Source organism: Malaya genurostris, chromosome 1 (genome assembly GCF_030247185.1).
Source record: "Malaya genurostris strain Urasoe2022 chromosome 1, Malgen_1.1, whole genome shotgun sequence".
NCBI lineage: Eukaryota > Metazoa > Arthropoda > Insecta > Diptera > Culicidae > Malaya > Malaya genurostris.
This window is the reverse complement of record NC_080570.1, coordinates 9879185-9900670: the sequence shown is the minus strand read 5'-3', so window position 1 is coordinate 9900670 and position 21486 is coordinate 9879185. Positions and strand designations below refer to the sequence as shown.

The following is a 21486-nucleotide window of genomic DNA, read 5'->3' as shown; positions in this document are numbered from 1 at the left end:
TCTACACCATCAAGTTATGGAAAGGTGAATTTACGTAACTCTTTTGATGTGAATACCTCGTGAATATCTCTTGTTGTATTTAACGCAGCAACAAATTTTTTTTCTCCTTTCCATCAGAATCATGTTCAGCAATTTATGATTAAATTTCCAGCAGTATGAGATAACAACAAATAACTCAAAATTGAATTTTCTAAAATGTTTGATATGAACAAGCATTAAGGTGAAATTCAGTGCCAAAATAAGGCGCGCAAAATTTCAACCGCATGAATTGAACGAATCATCGCACAAAGCGTATCATGCAAAATCGACACGAAGAAATACGTTTCAATGATTGAGTGCAGTGGACTTGCGACACGTTTTATTCGCTAGTAAAACAGACATTAACATTGACATTACAAATGCCTTACTCTTCATTGGACGGGGCCGTTATGTTATGTCTCCGCTTTAGTTCGTAAGTGGAGGTTTGGGTGTAATGAAATCTTGATCAAACTGTGCCGCACCGTTAAAGTTCGCGAAAGCTAACGTATTGTCTGAATCGTACTTAAACGATTTTACTTAGCGCCGCTATAAAATTCTGTGAAAGTTGCATGTTCCGATTTTTTTTTTGTATTTGCTCCTCAACAAATATTAATCAAATTATGCATATTTAATATGCAAAAAGGCAGCGCTCGTCGGTGCTGTTTTCGTTCAGCATCCAACAACAATCACCGAAGTCCGAACCGTATTTTTTCCGCGGAAAAGGAAGCTGTGATTGTGTGTACCCAAGTTATTACCTATTCATCGCAGCTCCATGGTTTGGCTTGGCTTTATGGTAAAATTGAACTGAAGCACTCAGGTAACGAAAACGAGAACGGCGAAAAGGGTCTAGATTAAATTTCCGAGAATCAGTTCAATAGTAGCTCTTTTTTTGTGTGAGAATGGTGGGATGAATTTTTCTGATCGAAGTTCCGATCAATGGTTGTGCTAGTTTTTTTTCTCCAAAGATAGGATTTCCCAGCTGCGCAATTCGAGTTATACCAATTCAAACACTGTAAATGCGACTTCATCATCATAAGCCAGATTGGTGTCAGTTATTTTAAAACAGAAACCTGTCACAAAGGTCATGGTATTTCGATGTAGCGTCGTTCTGAAATCTAACCCATCTCAGGCGAGTTTTATATATAATAATATCACGTGTCAAATCAAACGTCAAAGCTCTATCAGTCAGCTGAATCTTCGTTCTGTTCCGATATACAGTGCTTTCCAGAAATATAATGTCAAAAATAACATTGTTATTTACAGCTGTTGGACTCATGTTCAATAAAGTCCTAAATAACATCTGCATGAACAATACCATGTAGATCAAGGCTCAGTTTACCTCAGAATGTTGTTTCACGAAAAGCAGAACACCGACAATTAGGTTGCATACGGTGAAACAATAAAATATTCATCAAGTCGAGTCTGAATAAGAAGCTTTACCTGTTTGTGATTCTAGTATTCATGGAACACGTACCGACGATAGAGAAAAAAATATCAAGTCTGACATCAAGTTAATTGGATTTGTTCTGGTTACGTCAGGTTCGTTGTGCTACACATTGTGGCGAGGATGGAGCAGTGTTGTTACTTTGTTCGCTGTTTTTTGCGAAAAAAATGCTCTCCGAAGACCACCATTAATAACAAGTGAACTTATTAACCATTCTTCATACTTTCTTTTCGTAGCACACAGATCTAAAAGAATTCTCCACGCCTACTACGTATGAAAGATAAATCGGTCTGAATCTGACAGTCACGAAAAGCAAATGGTGTGTTGTCGAGTTCCACGTTGGCTTTTTGAGTTGCTTGTGCGTTGAAAGTTTCGGTTTATTTCTATTAGAACAATTCATAGACCAGTGTAAAAATGTACGTGAAACTGTGCTCAAACTAAAACGCTATTGTATAAGTAGGTCAATTGTAAATCCAAGGACCGCAGATGCAGTCGCCCACTGTTGGTTGTCCTATCTTAAATCTCATTCATCTTTTATGATAATTGAATAAACATTTCTATTTCTCCGACACAAAACCGACCTATCTGGGGGCGAATGATAGAGCAAGAGAAAAAAACACAGAAACACTGTGTACCGATGAATGGGCGCCTTCTTTCTGCCACATCCCTTCTAGCAAATTTATATTTTATTGTATAGACCCTCTTCCGTTCCGTTCCCTTCCTGACTGACAGCATAGGGTTACCACCTTACATCCTGAGTGGTCTTCCACTCGCCAGGCCACCAAAGAGGTGAGTCAATTTTTGACAATTCATCCATTTCGACGAGTATAGCGGCACGAGAATTATTATTATCATTTTTAATGATTATCAAGCAATGACATTCCAAATTTATATGAAGAATTCATAATTACTGCCCCTATACGTTCATTAAAAATAACATTACTTTTTGGTAATGACATTTTTGATGACCGTGTAAGGGCCGCTTATGGATCATTTTACCGTGTAATCTCACAGCCAGCACGACTAAAATAAAGTACGTATTTATGTGCATTGTTATACCCATTTCCGGGAAACTTATTTTTTGTGAAAATTTCCTATTCTCAATAATTGATAAAGCAAATATGTGTCAAGAAATGGGTTATTTATAACTCATTTCTTCATGTGAGAACAAATCAGAAACGGACAGAAAAATTTCCGAAAAGCTCAGAAATAAAACATGGTATATTCTAAAAACTAAAAACAGTCGTATGTTCAAGTACCCGACCTGGAAGGATTCTTAGTGTCAGTAGGATCCATAGTACTAGCCATGCAATGATTCTGTACGCTAAGAATCGGCTGCGAAGTCTGTTGAAACAGAAAGGCCAAATTCCACGAAAGGAATGTAATGCCAAGACTTTGCTTTTATATTCTAAAAACTGGCAAAAACGAAAAAATCACTAGAAAAATTTATATGGTATTGAATGTTTATCTGGCTATGTGGGTGTACGATGCTAACACATTCTAAATTTTAGATTATTGAATAGGCTTACCTTCAATTTAATTCTGCATTTAAATGCAACCACTCCACCAAACAATTCGAAAATAGTTCAGGGACTCGTTTAAGTGCTTTTTAATAATATTTCGATTGTAGAGGTTGTAACCTTAAGGTCATTTTCATTTTCGGGATAGAAAAACGCGGTAGGTTGAGAATCGAACCTAGGTGGGCTGCGTCAAAGGCATTGACTTACTCATCACGCTGCACCCGTCCCCTCGTTGAAGTGGTACAAATTTATATATATATTTTAAATGTTGGCGACCAAATTATGTGGGTTTTTCTGAAATAATTAACATGACAGTAAAAGAGTTGAAATTTTGGAAAAATTGTCTCCAGTCCAAGCGCTTTCGAATGTGCTATGACAATATGAATTCTCTTTGAGGGCAGATTTCACGTGCTTACCCGGGTAATTTTGTTCGCATGTTTTCGAGCAGTGTTTTGAGTAGTTTTTCGAGTAGCTTTTGGAAAATTTTTAATTCTTCGAGCAGTTTTTTCGAACGGTTCTGTCGAGTAGTTTTATAGAGCAATTCTTCGAACAGTTTTTCATGCAGTTTTTTCAAGCAATATATTTTAGTAATTTTCCGAGCAGTTATTTCGAACAATTCTTCCTCGGGCGGCTTTACGTCAAACCAACTAAAATTAATAAATCGTTTTTGAAGTACCTTTTAGAGTAGCTTTTAAACAGTTTTTCGAGCAATTTTCAAAACAATTTTTGTTCTTTGAGCATTTTTTTTTTCAAACGGTTTTTCGAGCAGTGTTGTCGAGTAGTTTTAAAGTTTTTTTTTTCAAGCAATATTTTTTAGTAATTTTCCGAGCAATTTTCACTCGAGTAGTATTTTGAACAGTTTTTTTGATTATATTTCCGAATGGTTTTTCGAGCAGTTTTTCCAACAACTTTTTCGAATTATTTTTGGAAGTTGTTCTTTAAGCCGTTTTTAGCAGTTGTTTCGAGTAATTTTTCAAGCAGTGTTTCTTTCGAATAATTTTTTGAAGTAGCTCTTAGGAATAGTTTTTGAACAGTTTTCCGAGCATTTTTCAGAGCAATTTTAGTTTTTTGAGCAGTTTTTTCGAACAGTTCTGTCAAGTAGAAAGAAATAAAGAAATAAAGTAGTTTTATATATCAATTCTTCAAACAGTTTTTTTTTATGTAGTTTTTACAAGGAATATTTTTTACTGATTTTCCGAGCAGTTATTTCGAGCAATTTTCATTCGAGTAGTGTTCTAACACTTTTTTATTACATTTTCGAATTTGTTTTTTCAAACAGTTTTTCCAACAATTTTTTCGAATTATTTTATCTTTCAGTCGTTTTTAGCAGTTGATTCGAGTAATTTTTCAAGCAGCGTTTCTTTCCAATAATTTTTTGAATTAGCTCTTAGGATTAGTTTTTGAACAGTTTTTCGAGCATTTTACGAAGCAATTCTAGTCCCTCGAGCAGTTTTTTCGAACAGTTCTGTCGAGTAGAAAGAAATAAAGTAGTTTCATAGAGCAATTCTTCAAACTGGTTTTTTATGTAGTTTTTTCAAGGAATATTTTTTAATAATTTTCCGAGTAGTATTTTGAACAGTTTTTTTAATTATATTTCCGAACAATTTTTTCGAATTATTTTTGGAAGTTGTTCTTTAAGCCGTTTTAAGCAGTTGTTTCGAGTAATTTTTCAAGCAGTGTTTCTTTCGAATAAATTTTTGAAGTAGCTCTTAGGAATAGTTTTTGAACAGTTTTTCGAGCATTTTTCGGAGCAATTTTAGTTTTTCGAGCAGTTTTTTCTAACAGTTATGTCGAGTAGTTTTATAGAACAATTCTTCGAACAGTTTTTCATGCAGTTATTTTAAGCAATATTTTTTTAAAATTTTTTTTTTCTTCGAGTAGTGTTTTGAACAGTTATTTTTAGTATATTTTCGATTGGTTTTTCGAGCAATTTTATAAGCAATTTGTTCGAATTAATTTTTAAATTTACTCATTGAACACTTTTTTAGCAGTTGTTTTGAGTAATTTTTCAAGCAGTGTTTCTTCCGAATAATTTTTTAAAGTATCTTTTAGAGTTTTTTTTTTGAACAGTTCTGTTGATTAGTTTTACAGAGCAATTCTTCGAACTGTTTTTCATGCAGTTATTGCAAGCAATGTTTTTTTTTTTTGTAATTTTCCGATCAGTTTTTTTAGCTATTTTTCTTCGAGCAGTGTTTCTTTCGAATAATTTTTTAAAATAGCTCATAGAGTAGTTTTTGAATTTTTCTGAGCAGTTTTGGAGTAATTTTAGTATTTCGGGTAGTTTTTTCGAACGGTTTTTTGTGCAGTTTTATAGAGCAATACTTTGAACAGCTTTCAGTAATCTTTAGAGCAGTTGTTTTTAATGTTTCGTAGAGCAACTTCTCAAGGTCACAATCAAGTATAGATCCTTAAAAAATGACAGCGCAGTGTTATTTTCGTTTCGTGTACAATAGTAAAGGAACATAGTTTTCATTGATGTTTAATAACCAATCGAGTATACTTTCTTCGGACACAACTCAAACTTCGAACCCTTCCTGGTGGTGCTCGAACATGAGACGTTTCATTTACGAGACTGATGTCCTATACACCCAAACCTCTATTTACGTAACTTATATATGTATATAAGTATTAATATACGTACGCATGTGTGCAAATATTTGTATTTCTTAATACATATAAATATTGGTGGAGTAAAAGCAATCATTCATATGTATAAATATTTACACATATACGCAAACGAGTGAGTGTGTAAGCATACATACATAGCTTTAGAATTTTCTTTGAAACTCTAAAATAGAAAAATGTCAGGTCGATATAATTGGTAACCCTATGACAGCATCGTGGGTAGTTCAATTTCAACTCGGTTCGAAAATGTATTATTTGCTCTACAAAAACGACTGTTACGCCATGAGTCATGATTTTCCAACTCAGAAATATGTTACAAGAGTTTCGAAACAATGAGTGGGCGTGCGGAACGAACTTTACGCTTATTCCATTTACGGTCGAAATTGAAGATGACGTTTGGATTCTTTTGATACACAAAATCAAAGGATGGCAACGAGAGCGTTCTAATGGTCGGTTTTACTTTCTTTCGCTATCGGACGAGGAAAAACCACCGTGGAGTGAGCAGCACTGGAAAATCACTTCCGGGCAAATATATTATGTTTCACGTTTATCACTGTTATCGGTGGGGAGGTTACTGCCATTGATAGATCAAAACGGTACGAATCGAATCGATATACAATAAATAATACATGAAAGATGAATTGATGCAACGATAAAACCGTTAGCATTAACAAAAGGCTATTCGGGGGTGTTTTAGTGAATGTGTATTTCTCAATTCAGAAGGAAGCTTATCGGTGTCATCGTCACATTCTATATACAGTTTTCAATACCCAGATTAAAGTAGGTTGATGAAAGGAAATAAAATATCCCAAATAGTATTTGTGTAAAACTATCTACCGAAAATTGTGGGTCTTCACATCGCAAGCAACATTTTCAACTACACACATTCTTCACGAATTGCGATAGGAAAAGTGATTTTTTTTTGTCGAAAAAAACATCCTTTTTGAATCGAAGAATGTGACAAGAGTCTGTACTAAAATTGTCTGGGGTCAGATTATCAGAACATTGACGACGCGTTTCCATCTTCTGCAACAGGACGATACAATTTTCATCCAATCAAAGAGCAATTTTGCTGCCAGCAGTCATCAACAAATACTGCTGCCATCTGTCGTCGGTGAAAGCATTTGGTTTTGCAAATTTTGCTACCATTACGGCACTTGGCAAACGCCTTCCGGGCTTCGAACGATGACTGATTTATATTTGTCCGACGAACCAGTTGATGACGCGACGTCGTCCTGTTGGATGTTAGTTTTTTTTTATTCCTTGCTGCCCGCGGCCATCGTATCCGGACTGGCGAATGGATTTTTAATCAGTTTTGAGACCTGTCCAACCGCCCGACATAAGTGGTTGTGTTTTGTGTATGTCTGAATTTTGACTCTAGACTGGTACCGGAAAACTATCGCGCTCGATCCTTCTTTTCTGTTTCGTCTAGCATGGAGGAAAAATCGATTTACGTTAAATTTTTAAAATTGCATTTCTCGGTTCTCGTGCTAAAGATATCAGACATTCACAGTTCTCGTCTAGTTCGGAACCGGAAGATAGTCGGAAGGGAGTCGCGCTTCGGTCTGTAGTAGCTGAAATGCAGAAGCATAAAAAACATTGCGATTGCTACGGGATGTGAGTTTGATGTCAACTCAAATTACGTTTTTTTTAGCTCCGTGTATAAAATTAATGCTACCATCTACCGTAGTAGGCGACGACCGAGCGCGGTCAGATATTTGCTAGCTGTCAACATTTTCACTTGAAACCTGTGTTTGCGAAAGTTTCTAGGTACTTCCAATTAGAATTTCAACGTGTGTACATTGTCAATTAGTCGTTTCACAATCTTAATCAGTTCACTGGTTCAGAATTCGGACATTTAGGAGAGTTTTCGCAATAAGGCACAGTACTGAAATAAGGTTCTTGTGATCGGTCAAACGAACTGTGAATAATTAGGTTTTACACGAACATGACATAACATTAAAAAATTTGCTGCTTCTATTATGTTTCAAAAGATTATGTCACAAATGATCTCGCGATGAAAAACCTTTCAAAAGACGTTAAATTTACTCATTTGGTGAGGTTATGTTATGTTCGTGATATTAATGTATATCGCTAAGATCACAATTCACTTTGTGACTAAGCTACGCTTCCAGCACAAACAGAAATGCTTCAGAAAACGAACTTCATTGTGCCGTACCAAACTCTGGAACACCGTACCTTTATATATGGAGCTAACAATGTCATCTCAATAAAAGTACTGCAAAACGCGCAGTATCTGACATTGGCCTTGATTTTATTGCTGTCGTTCAATGGACGGTAAAATGGGCTATTGAATTTTGAGCAGAAAGCTTTAATATTTATGATAATAAGATCAGACCATTAAATAGTTCTATGCGCTGGGGACGAATTGTTACGCTGCTTAAGTAGAGAAGTTCAAAATTTGAGGTTTTCAAGTAGGCTTGAATTAATTTTGGTCGATTTCAAGTCTTGGAATTTTTTCCCAATTTGAGTAAAGTGTTCATATTTTTCCTATACGTTTTGACTAATTGAGCTACTGCATAACCTGCTATTGAATGTTATCCGCATCCGATTACCGGTTCTGGAGTAATGTGGTGAAATATGCAAAAAAGTACTCTCGATTTTCTCAAAGACCGCCTTAAAATTTGTTCACAAGTTTAGGTTAAAATGCAATGTCTTATAAGTGTTTTTTATACATGATACTGAAAAATCGAGCCAAATACTTTCAACTAGTAGTATGATTCTTTAAATGAACAGATTTGATTAGTTTATGACCAAATACTCTGTTTTTGGGTATGCCTCGTGGATTCCAACCCGGGAATCACTCCAATTTCTCCAACAAGGCTGAACCGATTTTCACAAACTTAGGTTTAAATTAAAAGTATTATATTCTCATAAGAGAGTTTAGAATTTTGTCCGGATCCGACTTCCGGTTCCGGAATTATAAGGTTAAGTGTTTATGTAATTGCAACCCGTCATTTCGAGTGACAACACCAAAATAAGGAAAAATTCTTCTAAATTTGACCCAAAATTGTTCCAATTTGTAGGTTGTTTGGGGTGCTAGGTTCCCAGTTCCCGGTATTGGAAGTCCCGGAAACAGTGATCAAAACCTAAAAAACTGAGCTCTTCATTTTCTCGGAGACGGCTGAGTAGATTTTCACAAATTTTTACTCAAATGAAAGGTTCTACGGTTTCATGGACTGCTATTTACTTTTGTTAGTAGTCGACTTTCGGTTCCGGTGATGATGTATATTTAAGATTTTAAATCTTCATGTAGAACGAAAACGTAAAAAAGGTAGAATTTCTCGATTCAAAACTGTTTATAAATTGGAAGGCTAATACTCAAACAAATTTTTTTGTTCTTATTGAAGATTCAAATAAAAGTAATATTTATGAAAACATGAATTATACGAGAAGAAATCATTAGGTTTTTCTTTACGCCTCGTCTTCGATTCATCAGTGCACAAGCATTTCGATTTTCAAGTCTTGATACTCAAGATTCATGATTCAAGGCTAAATATTCATGGTACTAAACTCAACATTCAAAATATAAAATGCAAATATCGAAATTTGAGATTCAAGATTCAGGGCTCAAGATTAAATATTCAAGATTCAAAATTCTAGATTCAAGATCCCAGGCGCAAGATTCAAGATTCAAACCTCAGAACGCATGATTTGAGATTCTAAATTCAACATTGAACATTTAAGATCAAAACAAAACCGACAGGTAATGAACTAAAAAAATAAGAAAAGATTTATATCTTTTGATTATTCTAATTTTGAAATAATTAAATGGAAAAAAAAATCCAAAGTAAGGGAGAGCGGGGCTACGCCGAACACGGGGCTAAACCAGTCAGCCAGAAATTATTTCGATCCATGGATTTACTTTGTATTCTGATTTTCTGATGTTTTGTGTATATTTAGATTCTGCGGATCACAACGACAGTCTGGTTAGTCATTTATTAAATTATTACTGCCTCTCGAAAATTGATTGTCTGTTCGGGGCTAAACCGAACAAAAATAAGGGGCCAAACGGGACACATTGTTCTCGGTTTGAAATTTTTAGCGGATTCTAGAAACATACCTAAATATCGACATCTCTATTTCTATTCTATTTTATATCGCTTATTGAAACTAGATTTAATATAAACACTCTTTAATAAAGGCTCCAAAATCAGTTTCAGCATAAATTTTTCGGTGCAGCAGGACGTCTAGTTTCGAGACAGTACCTATATTTTCAACGAGCAGTGTGATACAATTCGAACATGGTTTCATTTCCTTTGTGTTCTTTAAGGTATCTTAAAATGTGGCAGCCAACTGTTCTTTCTTTTCTTGCCCTGCCGTTTCTGGAATTTTTTGTTTTTGGGATGTTCACTTCATTGCCACTAATCGAAAATTAATGCATATTTTTCCAAATCACAAATCGGGAATTGTAGCTGAAGGTGAAAGCTACACAACGGTATAGATAACTTGGATAAAACCAAAGACATCATATTAACAAGATATCCAGCTCTTACATTTCCCGAACAAATCATTGACAACATCCTTGTTTGCGAGCATGTCGCCCTCAGGCGAGTCCGCATCGAATCTCGTACATAGAAGTAAGGGAGATAAATGTCAAATTCGTGCGCGCCAAGATAGCAGCACTACGCATCCATACAATTGACATGATAGGTTGAATGTGATGCCGCGCGATGGCGTTGCTGAACTGAAGATTGATTTCGCTCCAAGCTGACAGGGTCTGATAAAACCCTAATTGTAAAGACTGTTTTTTTTTTCAAATTTCAAATTGTGTCCGATCTAGCACCGATCCCCCTAAACTAATTCATAGTTGGCCATTTTGAAGTTTATTTGATTTTCGATATATTTGATATAGAGAAATGTTTTCCAATGGACTCATTTTTAGTCCTACAAGAATTTAAATTAAAAAAATCCTACAATAAATTAAGAATATCGTCTTTTTCTATATCATTGCCCCATTTCCAGAAGTTATTAAATAGGTCAATGAGATTAAAATACACGCAAACAGTCTACTGCCCATTTCTCTGTACTAACTTTAGCCATAAATCAAATAAACATAGATTTCCCAGTGTAATAGTAATGTAGTTGAGCAACCCGTGACACCAAAAGCACCGTCTGGTAGAGAATGGGTGCGCAAATGCTCCTAAAATGCATGCAAAAAGTTGCCTGCGCATTTAACACAACCACAGTAGCTAATGGAAAAAAGTACACCCGTTTGTCACTAGAGGTGCTGTTAGTGTCACCGTACAGTGAGAAATCTATGTTTATTTGATTTATGCTTGAGCGCTACCTAATAAATTTCTGTTTAGCTCCATAGCCTCACCTGATTGCTTACCATGACTTTGTTCAAATTTGACAGGATTCATCGATGCGTGTTGCATCGCCTACTATTGGAAAATTCTTCGGTTAAACGATTGCAATGTTATTACCGCGAATAACCGTAATCGTACGTAATTTAAACGTGAATTTACTCAGCTGTACCTTTTCCGAACGTCATTCTATTTCGCTAAGTTAATCGATGGCAACATAGCCAAGTAAATGCAATAAATTATACCATTACTGGTAAATCAGGTCAACGAAAGATAAATCATCAATTTTCCGTTCCGTGCCGACACACAATTTGAATTTATTACTCGTTACTTCTTCTATTGATGGACGTGCTAAAATGTATCTGTGCTACCTTTTCGATCATCATTTGGCTGAGCACATTTCCAATCTTTTCGGTAGGTATTTTTGCATGGTAAACTCTCTATTACTTAGCGTGCGAGGGCTGCTGATGTAAAAGGAACCGAATAAAACAAGGTCAAGCGTCGTTGTCATTCAAAATTCCAACATTTTGCGTACGTTTTTTGGATGCTACAATGGTTTTAGAATAATAGCACACTCTTTGACCTTTCTGGTTTCAAAAACATCTTGCATAAGCCTTAGCTAAACAATATGCAAACGACAGGACTTCAAGAATGAAAAAGTGCACTTCAGGAATGAAAACAGAACTTTCCGTTATTTTTCTTTGCTCCTGCGTGCACCACGATTCTTCGTACCAACTGTTTTCCATTGCATAAACGACACCTATGTAGTTGCATGCGAAAAACCTTGTCGTTGAAAATCGAGTGTTTGCAATTTATTTGTTTTCTGGTAGATAACTAGGTATAGCTATAGTAAATCTACCCAAACAATCAATATCTTAACAGTTTTCTTTCTTTCGTCTACTGATCGATACGATTACAGAACCATTCTACTAATTCTTCTTGGCTAAGACAAGACCTTTCAACAGGGGGCCAGAGATGCCAGGTCATTTTTTCAAAAATCTGTGATCGAACCCAAAACCTGTCTGTGAAAATCTGTGATCGTTTTCCGTACTCCAATAGCAGTTCAAAATCAAATTTAGTGAGCAAAAAAAAAAAAAGGTCTCACCACCCGTTTTCCGGATGGACCAGTTCTGATTGGCTGATTTTGATGTTGCTACCCGCACATTGTGGCAATAAAAAACTTTTGCAGGGTACGCGAGCGATGGTGCCAAGTATAAACAAAATCACAAAACAAGTTTATTAAAATGTATCATTTTAGCTCATTAATGAAAATGAAAATTTTCAGAGATTGTTTCACTTTTTTCCAATCTCATTTGTAATACATGTTTTTAGTGGCACCACTGTGTAATTAAAATCAGCATCAAGCCGTTTTTCTTTTTAGTGAATTAAAGTGTAATCAAAAAAGATTTGTTAAATTAGTGTAAACTCGAAAGTGTGTTTAGTTTTACGAGAAGAATGAACTGTTGTGTTCCACACTGTGGTAACACTAAGCATTTCTATCCAAACTTGACTTTTTCCGGTTTTAAAAAGATCCGGTAATACGTCAACAATGGATTCGATTTTGCGTTCAACATGAGATATTTCGTATTATGTCATCAAAGCTCAAATAATTGTTTTTAAGCATTAATATATAATGATAAAATGCATTCACCAAACCGAGTCTAAAAATTTAAATTTAATAAATAGTTTTTTCTTAGCATAAAGCTATGAAAAATTTGTAAATATGGCTACACTGTAGCCCATACGTTGGTATTTATTCCACAGGGCGAAAATGACGAGAAGGATGATTCGGAATGAAGAATAAGAAGCCAGTTGTCAGGTCTTGTCTTAGATGATTGGTAGAAAAAAAAACTTCAACTGGCAACACTATCGCATCGAAGTATGCCAATTCTGGGTGCGTTTGTAACCAAAATGTGATTCATGCAGATTTTAAAAATTATATGGAATTACACCTTAGCATATTAATTGAAGAAGAATCGATTACTTGCTAATGTTTGTTGTGTAATATCGATAAATAGTGTTGTCTATTACGTTATTCTAACTTTGGCAGCTATAACTGAAACCGCCGGGTTTCCAAATTAAACTATTTCTGGACGTAGTAGTTTAATAGAACTTGCCTTATTGTCACCCGTTATCACTATTATCGTTAAGTTCCACTCAAAATTCAGTATGCAACTTTAAAGCTCCATCGCGCGGTTGTAATAAAAAGTGAAACCATGGATACGAGCGAAGCCGTGCCGGTCTTTAATATTTTAAATGAGATGTCATGTTCGCTTCCTACAAACTTGCAGATATGATTATGAAGAAAAGTTCTGTAAGTAAGATAAACTGTTTCGCTGATTTTATTTCTCTCCCTGGAGGAATATATAAGGGACAGTGCTCCAAAGCTAGGCATGTCAGAATGAAGTTGATTTTGTTCACGCTAATTACTGTGGGAGTGCAGTTGAGCTATGGGCTTCCATTGGAGAAAGGTTGCCAGTGGGTACTTAGTATATTCAGGAGGAATTGCGATTATGTGTTCGGACCAGAACCGTACATGATTCGTACCTCCTGTGATTCGGTAGTACCGGTAATAGTATATTTCTAACGATTGCAAGTCTTTCGTTTGATTTTTTTCATTGACTATATGTTTTGGTTCAAACGAATATATTTTAGATGGCTCAAGGAGAAACAAAACGCATCTGCTGTAACGGAGACTGTATTTGCTGTTTTTCAAAACACTTTTATTATAACGACTATGCATCGAACGAATTGCAGTCGGGAATCGAGGAATATCCAGAATCGGAGACGTTTTCTGATGAATCTTCCACTACCGAATTGCAACCGGAAATCGAGGATTTTCTACCGATACCGAAACCGATGCCGGATTATGATGACTCTTTCTCTTCCGCTTGGCAACCGCAATTCGAAGATAAACACCAACTGATAAAATCCCAGGAATCGATGCCGTTCTTTGGTGAATCTTCCACTAACGAGCAGCCGCAGCCGGAATTCGAGGATTTACAATCGATAGAAATCTTGAATTCGGTGCTGATTGTTGATGAACCTCCCACCTCGGAGAATCTTCATTCAACATCCAGTATTCGTTTTCCCTACTTACTGCCATTTAGTCCAAAAATTATTCTGACCGGAATACCGTACTCAGGACCAGCAACCGATGAATAAATTTACCGGGAAAGCACGCAAGGATGATTTACTAACATGGAACGAAATATAACATTGAATCAGTAACCCCTCCCTGTATTGTTATTAATAAAAATTCTCAGATTTTATTCATCCCATCATTTGAATCTGTTAGCTCGAACAACATTTACTTTTACTGAAAAACGCCATTCGAGGTAAATATTCGGAATCGCAGTAGGCGTGTGGGTCGGGCGCAAAATTTGTTTACTTCTGTCAAAGTTCTAGAGGAGAGAAATTTTTACATATTTGTTAGTGAATCAGTGCGAATTGTAGAATTCATATTTTGCAGCATGCCGACAAATGCCAAACTAGCATAGCAGAAGATCATACGAAAAGATAGTTTTAGTGATAAAAATATTGTTTAGAAAAGTTTTGGAAGCTTAAAAATGGAAGGAGCCGTTTTGGCCAGCAAGGTGGCGCATAATTTCATAAATTTTCAAAACTTTTGTGGCAACATTCTCAATGGAAGATGAAACTGGGGTAAAAGAAATGCCAATAATAATAATACATAAAATAGTAGCTTAGTTTTTGAAGCTATATACGTTACGGAGTTTTTTGAGACCTATCTGAGTCAACGTCTGAGTAGAGGTACTATGGATATTCTTTGTTTTAATTTTAGAGGTTTTAACCTTAAGTTCATTCGCCTCTTCGGGCTAGAAAAATTTTCTGACCCTATGTGCGGGGTTGGGAATCGAACCCAAGCGCATTGCGTGAAAGGTATCGACTTACCCGCCACGCTATATCCGTCCTCAATACGGAAAAATTCCATTTGATGAAGCGTTTCATTCGTTATTATTGTGAGATGAGAAGCGTTGCGTTATGTTAAAGAAGCTAGAAGGTGTTGCATAGGATAATTTTCTTAAATTAAGGGTTACAAATCATATGAGTATTTTTTTTTGGAAATTATGAATGTTATAATCCGCTATAAGTGTTAGATTCTTGCCGTGAACGAGTTACGATGCGTTACTTTTAAAGAAGTTATAGGCGTTACGAAGCGTTACATGCGTTACTTTTTTGTGAGAGATAGGCGTTATGATGCGTTACATGCGTTACTTTTTTGTAGTTTATAGGTCTTACGAAGCGCTACATGCGTTACTTTTTTGTAAATGGTAAGCGTTATGAAGCGTTACATGCGTTACTGTTTTTTTATAATATAAGCGTTACGAAGTGTTACATGCGTTACTTTTTTGTGAATCATAGGCGTTACGAAGCGTTACATACGTTACTTTTTTGTAGTTTATAGGCGTTACGAAGCGTTACATGCGTTATTTTTTGTAAGTTAAAGAAGCTACTTTTTTGTGAATCATAGGCGTTACAAAGCGTTACATGCGTTACTTTTTGTATGTTTAGGCGTTACGAAGCGTTACGTGTGTTACTTTTTTAAGTTATAGGTGTTACGAATAGGCGTTACGAAGCGTTACAAGCGCGATAGGCGTTACGAAGCGTTACAAGCGCTACTCGGGGAAGGGGTGAGGGGCTCTGCCCCTCACAAAATTAAAAACAAGAACGAAATTCGAGAAATATTATGATTCTGTAGATTACACCGTGAGATAGAGGTTTTGAGAGTTACGTGGTATTTAAAACCACATAAAATGGAGAGTCAAAACTACATAAAATGGAGGATGAAACCGGGGAAACATGACATTGATAATAATACATAGAATTGTACTGGACGACCGGAAAGAGAAAGTGTGCGAGCATGCCTTAGTTAAGCAAGATTTTGCAGATGAGAGAGATATCCTGCCGCTGGATCCCGTACATACTTATTTCAGGCTAGAAAGACGAACACAAGCGCACTTCGAATACATGTTTGGCTGAATCAATTATTGTTCACCAGAGATCAGAATGATTAACCGACAATAGACTGAGGTCAGCACGAGTGTTTCAAAGCGGCACGAGTGCCTCGAAGGGCATCTCAACGGGACGGAAGGATCACAATGTCGGTTTTCTGGGATCGCCATCGCACACTTTTGGAGGACTACCTTAAATCAGAAACAAACCAATATTAGCAACCAGTTATGTCACTTGTCATTGAAAACATTCGTTAAGTGTTTTGTTAGATTTGGGCAATTTTCGTACAGTTTTTTTTATATCGTTTATTTATACCCGGTTTTAACCTAGTTGCGGTCGTTCACCGGGTAGGTCGTACAGTCGAGCATTGAAAACGGGTGTACTGAGTTTCATTGATTCGCATCGCACAAAAAAAATGCAGTTTCGGGGCAATTTTTGGGCAACTATTTTGCACCAGTTTTCTTTTCCGAGTAGTAAGTATACAAATCAATACCTACAGAAATTAACAAACAACATTGTTTGCAAATTTTACAAAACCGATTTATTGATCAAATTTTAGCGTAAAACACTTTCAACGAGCGTTTAGAATCAATACAAAATAATATGGCGAGGTTTCTTCTTATCGTGACGGTACAAATGAATTCCGATTCCATTCTTGATAGTTCAGTAGAACTGTTTACATGAGCTTCGCCTTATTTTTGTCTTATTTTGTTGGACCAAGTTGCTTTACTGAAAATTTAAAAAAAACGGGTTGCTGTGACGATAAAAAACCTAAAAGTTGTCGTTAAACCTCTATGGAAATGATGTATTCTGATGGATGACCTAAAGCCTCAATCCTAAGGGAAAAATAAGTAAATAAATAATACAATACAATACAACAACCTAGAGAAAACAATCATCCAAACCAGTCACATCAGCTCGGTTACTTCAGATCCGACTGTCGACTCTTTTCTGTAGGAGAAAAGCACAAATTATACGATTTTTACGACCCACCCAAGCCTACTGGGTTCGGGCACGGGCATCGAAAATGTAATCTTGTGCCGAAATGGGTGACACGCGTAGCCCCCTCCACGGCCGTTGGGTTGTCATTTCACTATCGCATCAGGAATCGACAGCTCTGTGACCTCGGCGAAAAGGTAAAAACGGCTTGCTGAATTTTAAGCAGGCTGGATCTCTGAGGTGAACGATGATGATGATGATGATGAGGATGATGATCATAGCGGGAAAGATAAGTAGCAACCGTAAAATGTTACATTTTGAGAAGAACTTTCCAACCTGGCTTTGTGGTTATTGCGGTTCGGAAGTGGACGTGCCTTGAGACCGATTTTATCTAACGGCGGCGAACTGGTCACGTTTGTATAATAAACCGCACTGTACGGTAGAATTACAGACATCCATCATATCGACTTCGATTTCAGTTTTGAAATATCTTTTTCACAATCTGAAATGTAATGGTTTTTCATTTCAATTCTAATCTTCCGTTCCGACATGCAGACAGACAGACAGACAGACAGCCTAGACTATTTTGCACCAGTCCGAGCTACAGCGTCATCACATCAATTTCCAATGTCGGACGTACGTTGCAATGGCCTTGCACTTCGCGTCGTGGCAGGATTCCAACTGTATGCGAAGTACGTTCCTGCATGCTCATACCAGTTGGACATTAACTAGATTTTTTTACAAAATTCTATTTCTTTGCTATCCGTCAATGAGTGAAATTTCCTGAGCCCCTCCCTTGGCATTGGGTTAACTACAAAACTTTTAATCATTTGGTGAAGTCTTGGGGTTCCGCCAAACCCAAGTAACCACCTAATTCTATCATATATTAACTTCACATGGGTATATAAGGAAGGTAGAAGACACAATTGCCTTATATCGACTGTATATGCATCTATAAAGCATAAATACGACTTTGCGGTTACTTGGACTCTCCCACCTCAATCGCAATTTTTTCTAGCTTCTATTGAATTATAAGGCAGAGGTGACTAAACGGATACTCTTATTGCGAATTTAGTTCCCGGATATTCAATCTACCACTTTGTAGTAAACGACCTTGCTTCCGACCGCGCTGATGAAAGCCGTGCTTTATTTCACTCAATATTGCAAAAGCACCCAGCGCTCGGATCAGCAACAAAGTCAGCCATCAGAAAGCAATAAGTGCTAATTGGCTTTCCATGTTCGTTCACCTGACCATCCACGGTAGCGCCTGGTACTTCCCGGGCGCTGTCGGCGTCATCCCAGGCCAAACGCACACAGAACCAGTCAGTCAAAGGATCGAGGCATTATTTAATTTTCATGTTGATTGCACAAACGACTGGGTGTTGATGGCAGACCCGACCATTACCGCATATTCTTCTGGTTGGCTTGCATGACTATCTGCATGCCGGCGTCGTCATTTTTCCTCTAGCGAAAATTAATTAAAAACTTTTCATCACAGCACAGCTTCCCCCTCGAGACCCCCCCTCGCTTAATGGTAATTTAATAAATCCAATCGAAGCCACTGATTGGCGGGAGGTAAGTTTCTAAGTGAAACATGTTGAACTTGATCCAAATCACATTTTGAATAATCTCGATAATCGGATCAATGGAAAATGGGCACAATCGACGGTAATCTGGGTATCACAACACGCAAGTTCAGCATAAGCTAGATTATATTTGGAATAGATTCCCATGGATTGGAACCAGCTGTTGAAAATCAGTAAATAAGGTTTGTTGTTAGTCAGAAAAGTTGTGAAATATAGTCAATTTTTGATTCGAGCAGCAGTTAGATCTAGGACAAATTTACTAAATAAAAATAACACAATAAAACATACTGATCTGGGAAGCGATTCGCGATTCTTATTTCACATGTTATTATCACTTGTCCAATCTGGTGGAATGTAGTCTGCTAGGAGGAGTTTTATAATATTCCATGAACTGCGCTTTGTTATGAATAAATTCTTGTTTGAACCTCACTCCTAAAATCCTAAAAAAGAAATTAAGTCTAAGGGATGAATCATGTTTGAGAAATAAAATCGTAATATGTGAAAAATGGTAGAACCTGCGACCCAATTCCCAAAACGATTTTTTGTTGGAACGAAATACAAAAACCAAATAACTTTCCAAATGCTACAGTGCTCGAAAGATTTTGCGAAAAAAAAATGAGCAGTCGTCTTCCCGTAAAGTATGTGAAGCTTCGACGTTCCTTCCTACCGACGACACGACCTGCCACTCGTATATCAAAACTGTATCGTAAATTTAACTACCCCTCAGTAACTGGTAATGTCAAAACGTAATCGCTTGAAAAAATGTAGAAACTGGCAACACAAGTTGATAAATTATTGACTTTGAATAACAGTTACCATAACCTTGGTTACTGCATATTGAAGTCATGAGAAATATAAACAAAACAAACTGCGGATCGGATATTTCAAAGCGAAAAATCAAAATGAATGTCTGGAGTAAGAAATCCTCTTTTTGTTGTAAATTACAACTGTTTCAGAACTAGACCAGTGAATCGACTAGTCATTTGGAACTGCTGGAAGAATTCTTTTGACGTGAAAACTGAGAATGATCCATTTGCTAACGAAACAGTTGTGTAAGGATTCGTTTTTATATTAAAGTCTGAGTTATGGAAGTTTTTTTTTATTATTTGTATTTATATATTACTTAACCCGTCGAAAAATTCTCACATGCAAAGTAGATTTGAAATGTCACTTGAACTGTGCCATGAGGGAAAATGTTTTTCCGCAGATATCACACTTGAAATGCTGCTCAGTTGTGTGCACCACACTGTGATATCACAGTGCTTTTAGTCTGTTGAAGCTTCTACTACAGATATGTGTGGACGCTCCCCAGTGTGTGACATCATGTGAGCCAAAATTTTGGAGTTTGAACTGTACCCTTTGCCACAAATTTCGCACTTGTACTTCTGATCGCCAGTATGAACTCTCGTGTGTAATCCCAGATAATGTTGATCAGCAAAATTTTCACCGCATATCTCATACTTGAACGGCCCACATGGTCAATGAAGATGAAACCTACCTTTTTTTTGTAGTATTGTCTCCAAAATCAAGTTTAGTCTTAATGCTAGTAGGAACATATACGTTCATGTTTTCGCTGTTTTCAGTAACATTACTTGGCGTTCGACAATAACGGCGGACATAGCTCGTCCTTTTTCGGACCAGCCTTCTGGACGGAAGTAACAACAGCTGCGTATTGAATGTTTCTCTTCAAATAATTGACACGAAATGCTTGTTTCGATTCTGATAGCTCCGATTCATCCTTGATTTCACCAGGAATAAGTCTTTTTCGTTTCATTCGTCATTATGGTTTGTTTATTTACTATGGAACTCCTTGGTAACTAGTTCATACAGTGTTGCGCAAGAAGATTATTTTTATCATATTCAAGGGGTCACTATATTTGTGGTAACTGGCGGTAAATCGCTCACGAACACTTTTTATTCCGATTTTTCTTCGGAGTGCCTGGTCGTGTCGTCGTTCCTACCCTTAAAACTATAGGACTGATCATCTTTTCATCAACAGCAAAATGTTCCCCGTTCTACAATCTTATTTTAGACTTCTAATTAAGCAACGAGACATTCAATGTTGTGTCTTGTGATAAAAGAAATCTTCCACTATCCACCAAAAACGGGTGACAATGTCGCTTGACATTGATTTATATCACTCCCCAGACTGTAAATAACTTGGTTTATATTTTCGCTCAATGCGTTTCCACTGTCAATAAAACGGGCACTATTTGCACACAGAAAGCCCGCTCGACATGTAGGCGCAAAGCATCGGATGTAGGAAGAGAAAGAGAGAGAGAGAGAGAGAGAGAGAACGAAAAAAAACAACAAGAAAGCATTTCGTCCTGTCGTCGCCGGAAAAGGGGCATGGAGGCTTGCCGTCAACACGAAATGCTGCCAAATCACGCAATTCGCAATCATTGCTAGACATGTGGAAAAAAATGTTTTTTTTTCGTTGTAGTTTTATTGTTTTATGCTTTGCTCACGGAATGTGCTATGCGGGCAAACAAACAAAAAAAAAAAAGATATCTTTCGTGTGCGACTGCAGTTGCGTGTTTGAGAATTTAGGTAGACCTTAAAATTGACTGGAATGATGTAGTGGTGTAGCAACTCAAGACATGAAATTCTGTTGCTACGAAAGGTATAAAATAATTGCCAATCGCATCTAATGATTGACCTGGCCTCAGGGGATCAAAGCAAGCGATGAAGTGTAAATTATGACAGCTACCTAATCTGGAAAGAACAATACTATGAAGAAATGCCGAGAATGCTTGCTTGTAGATGACAAAAACATTCGCAAAGTTCAATTTCAGGCAGTTCTCAAGTTTTTCTGTTCACGTCAATATCGCATCTCCTTGATACTTTGCCTGAAATTTATTTATGTGCAATGGAATTTGCACCGAGCGAAAAAAAAATCATAATTAGATTTTCATCACGTGCAAAGTTTGCAGACATTTGGTTGATTTTTCTTATGGTTTGATTAGTTTTGTTAGTTACAGTTGGCATTCTGTCAGCTGGAAACTAAGTCAAGGATTTCTGACAACGCGTGGCGCAATTATTTCGTTTTT

The 21486-nt window shown here is 36.7% G+C and overlaps 2 protein-coding genes across 3 annotated transcripts in view; both read left to right on the top strand.

Annotated features, from left to right (window-relative positions):
- LOC131431979 (tubby-related protein 4-like) overlaps positions 1-21486 on the top strand; it is a 54360-nt gene that overhangs the window by 21399 nt on the left and 11475 nt on the right. The window lies entirely within an intron of this gene.
- On the top strand, positions 13322-14168 carry LOC131431993 (uncharacterized). Its single transcript, XM_058598006.1, has 2 exons — positions 13322-13506; positions 13593-14168. Exons 1-2 carry the CDS (start codon positions 13339-13341, stop codon positions 14100-14102), a joined length of 678 nt encoding a protein of 225 aa, XP_058453989.1. The 5' UTR covers positions 13322-13338; the 3' UTR covers positions 14103-14168.

What these genes read in the sequence shown, in the direction of transcription:
- LOC131431993 (XM_058598006.1), top strand. Translation starts at nt 13,339, where the DNA reads ATGAAGTTGATTTTGTTCACGCTAATTACTGTGGGAGTGCAGTTGAGC. An exon ending in CCTGTGATTCGGTAGTACCG is followed by an intron (nt 13,507 to 13,592) that starts GTAATAGTATAT and finishes AATATATTTTAG; the next exon opens with ATGGCTCAAGGAGAAACAAA.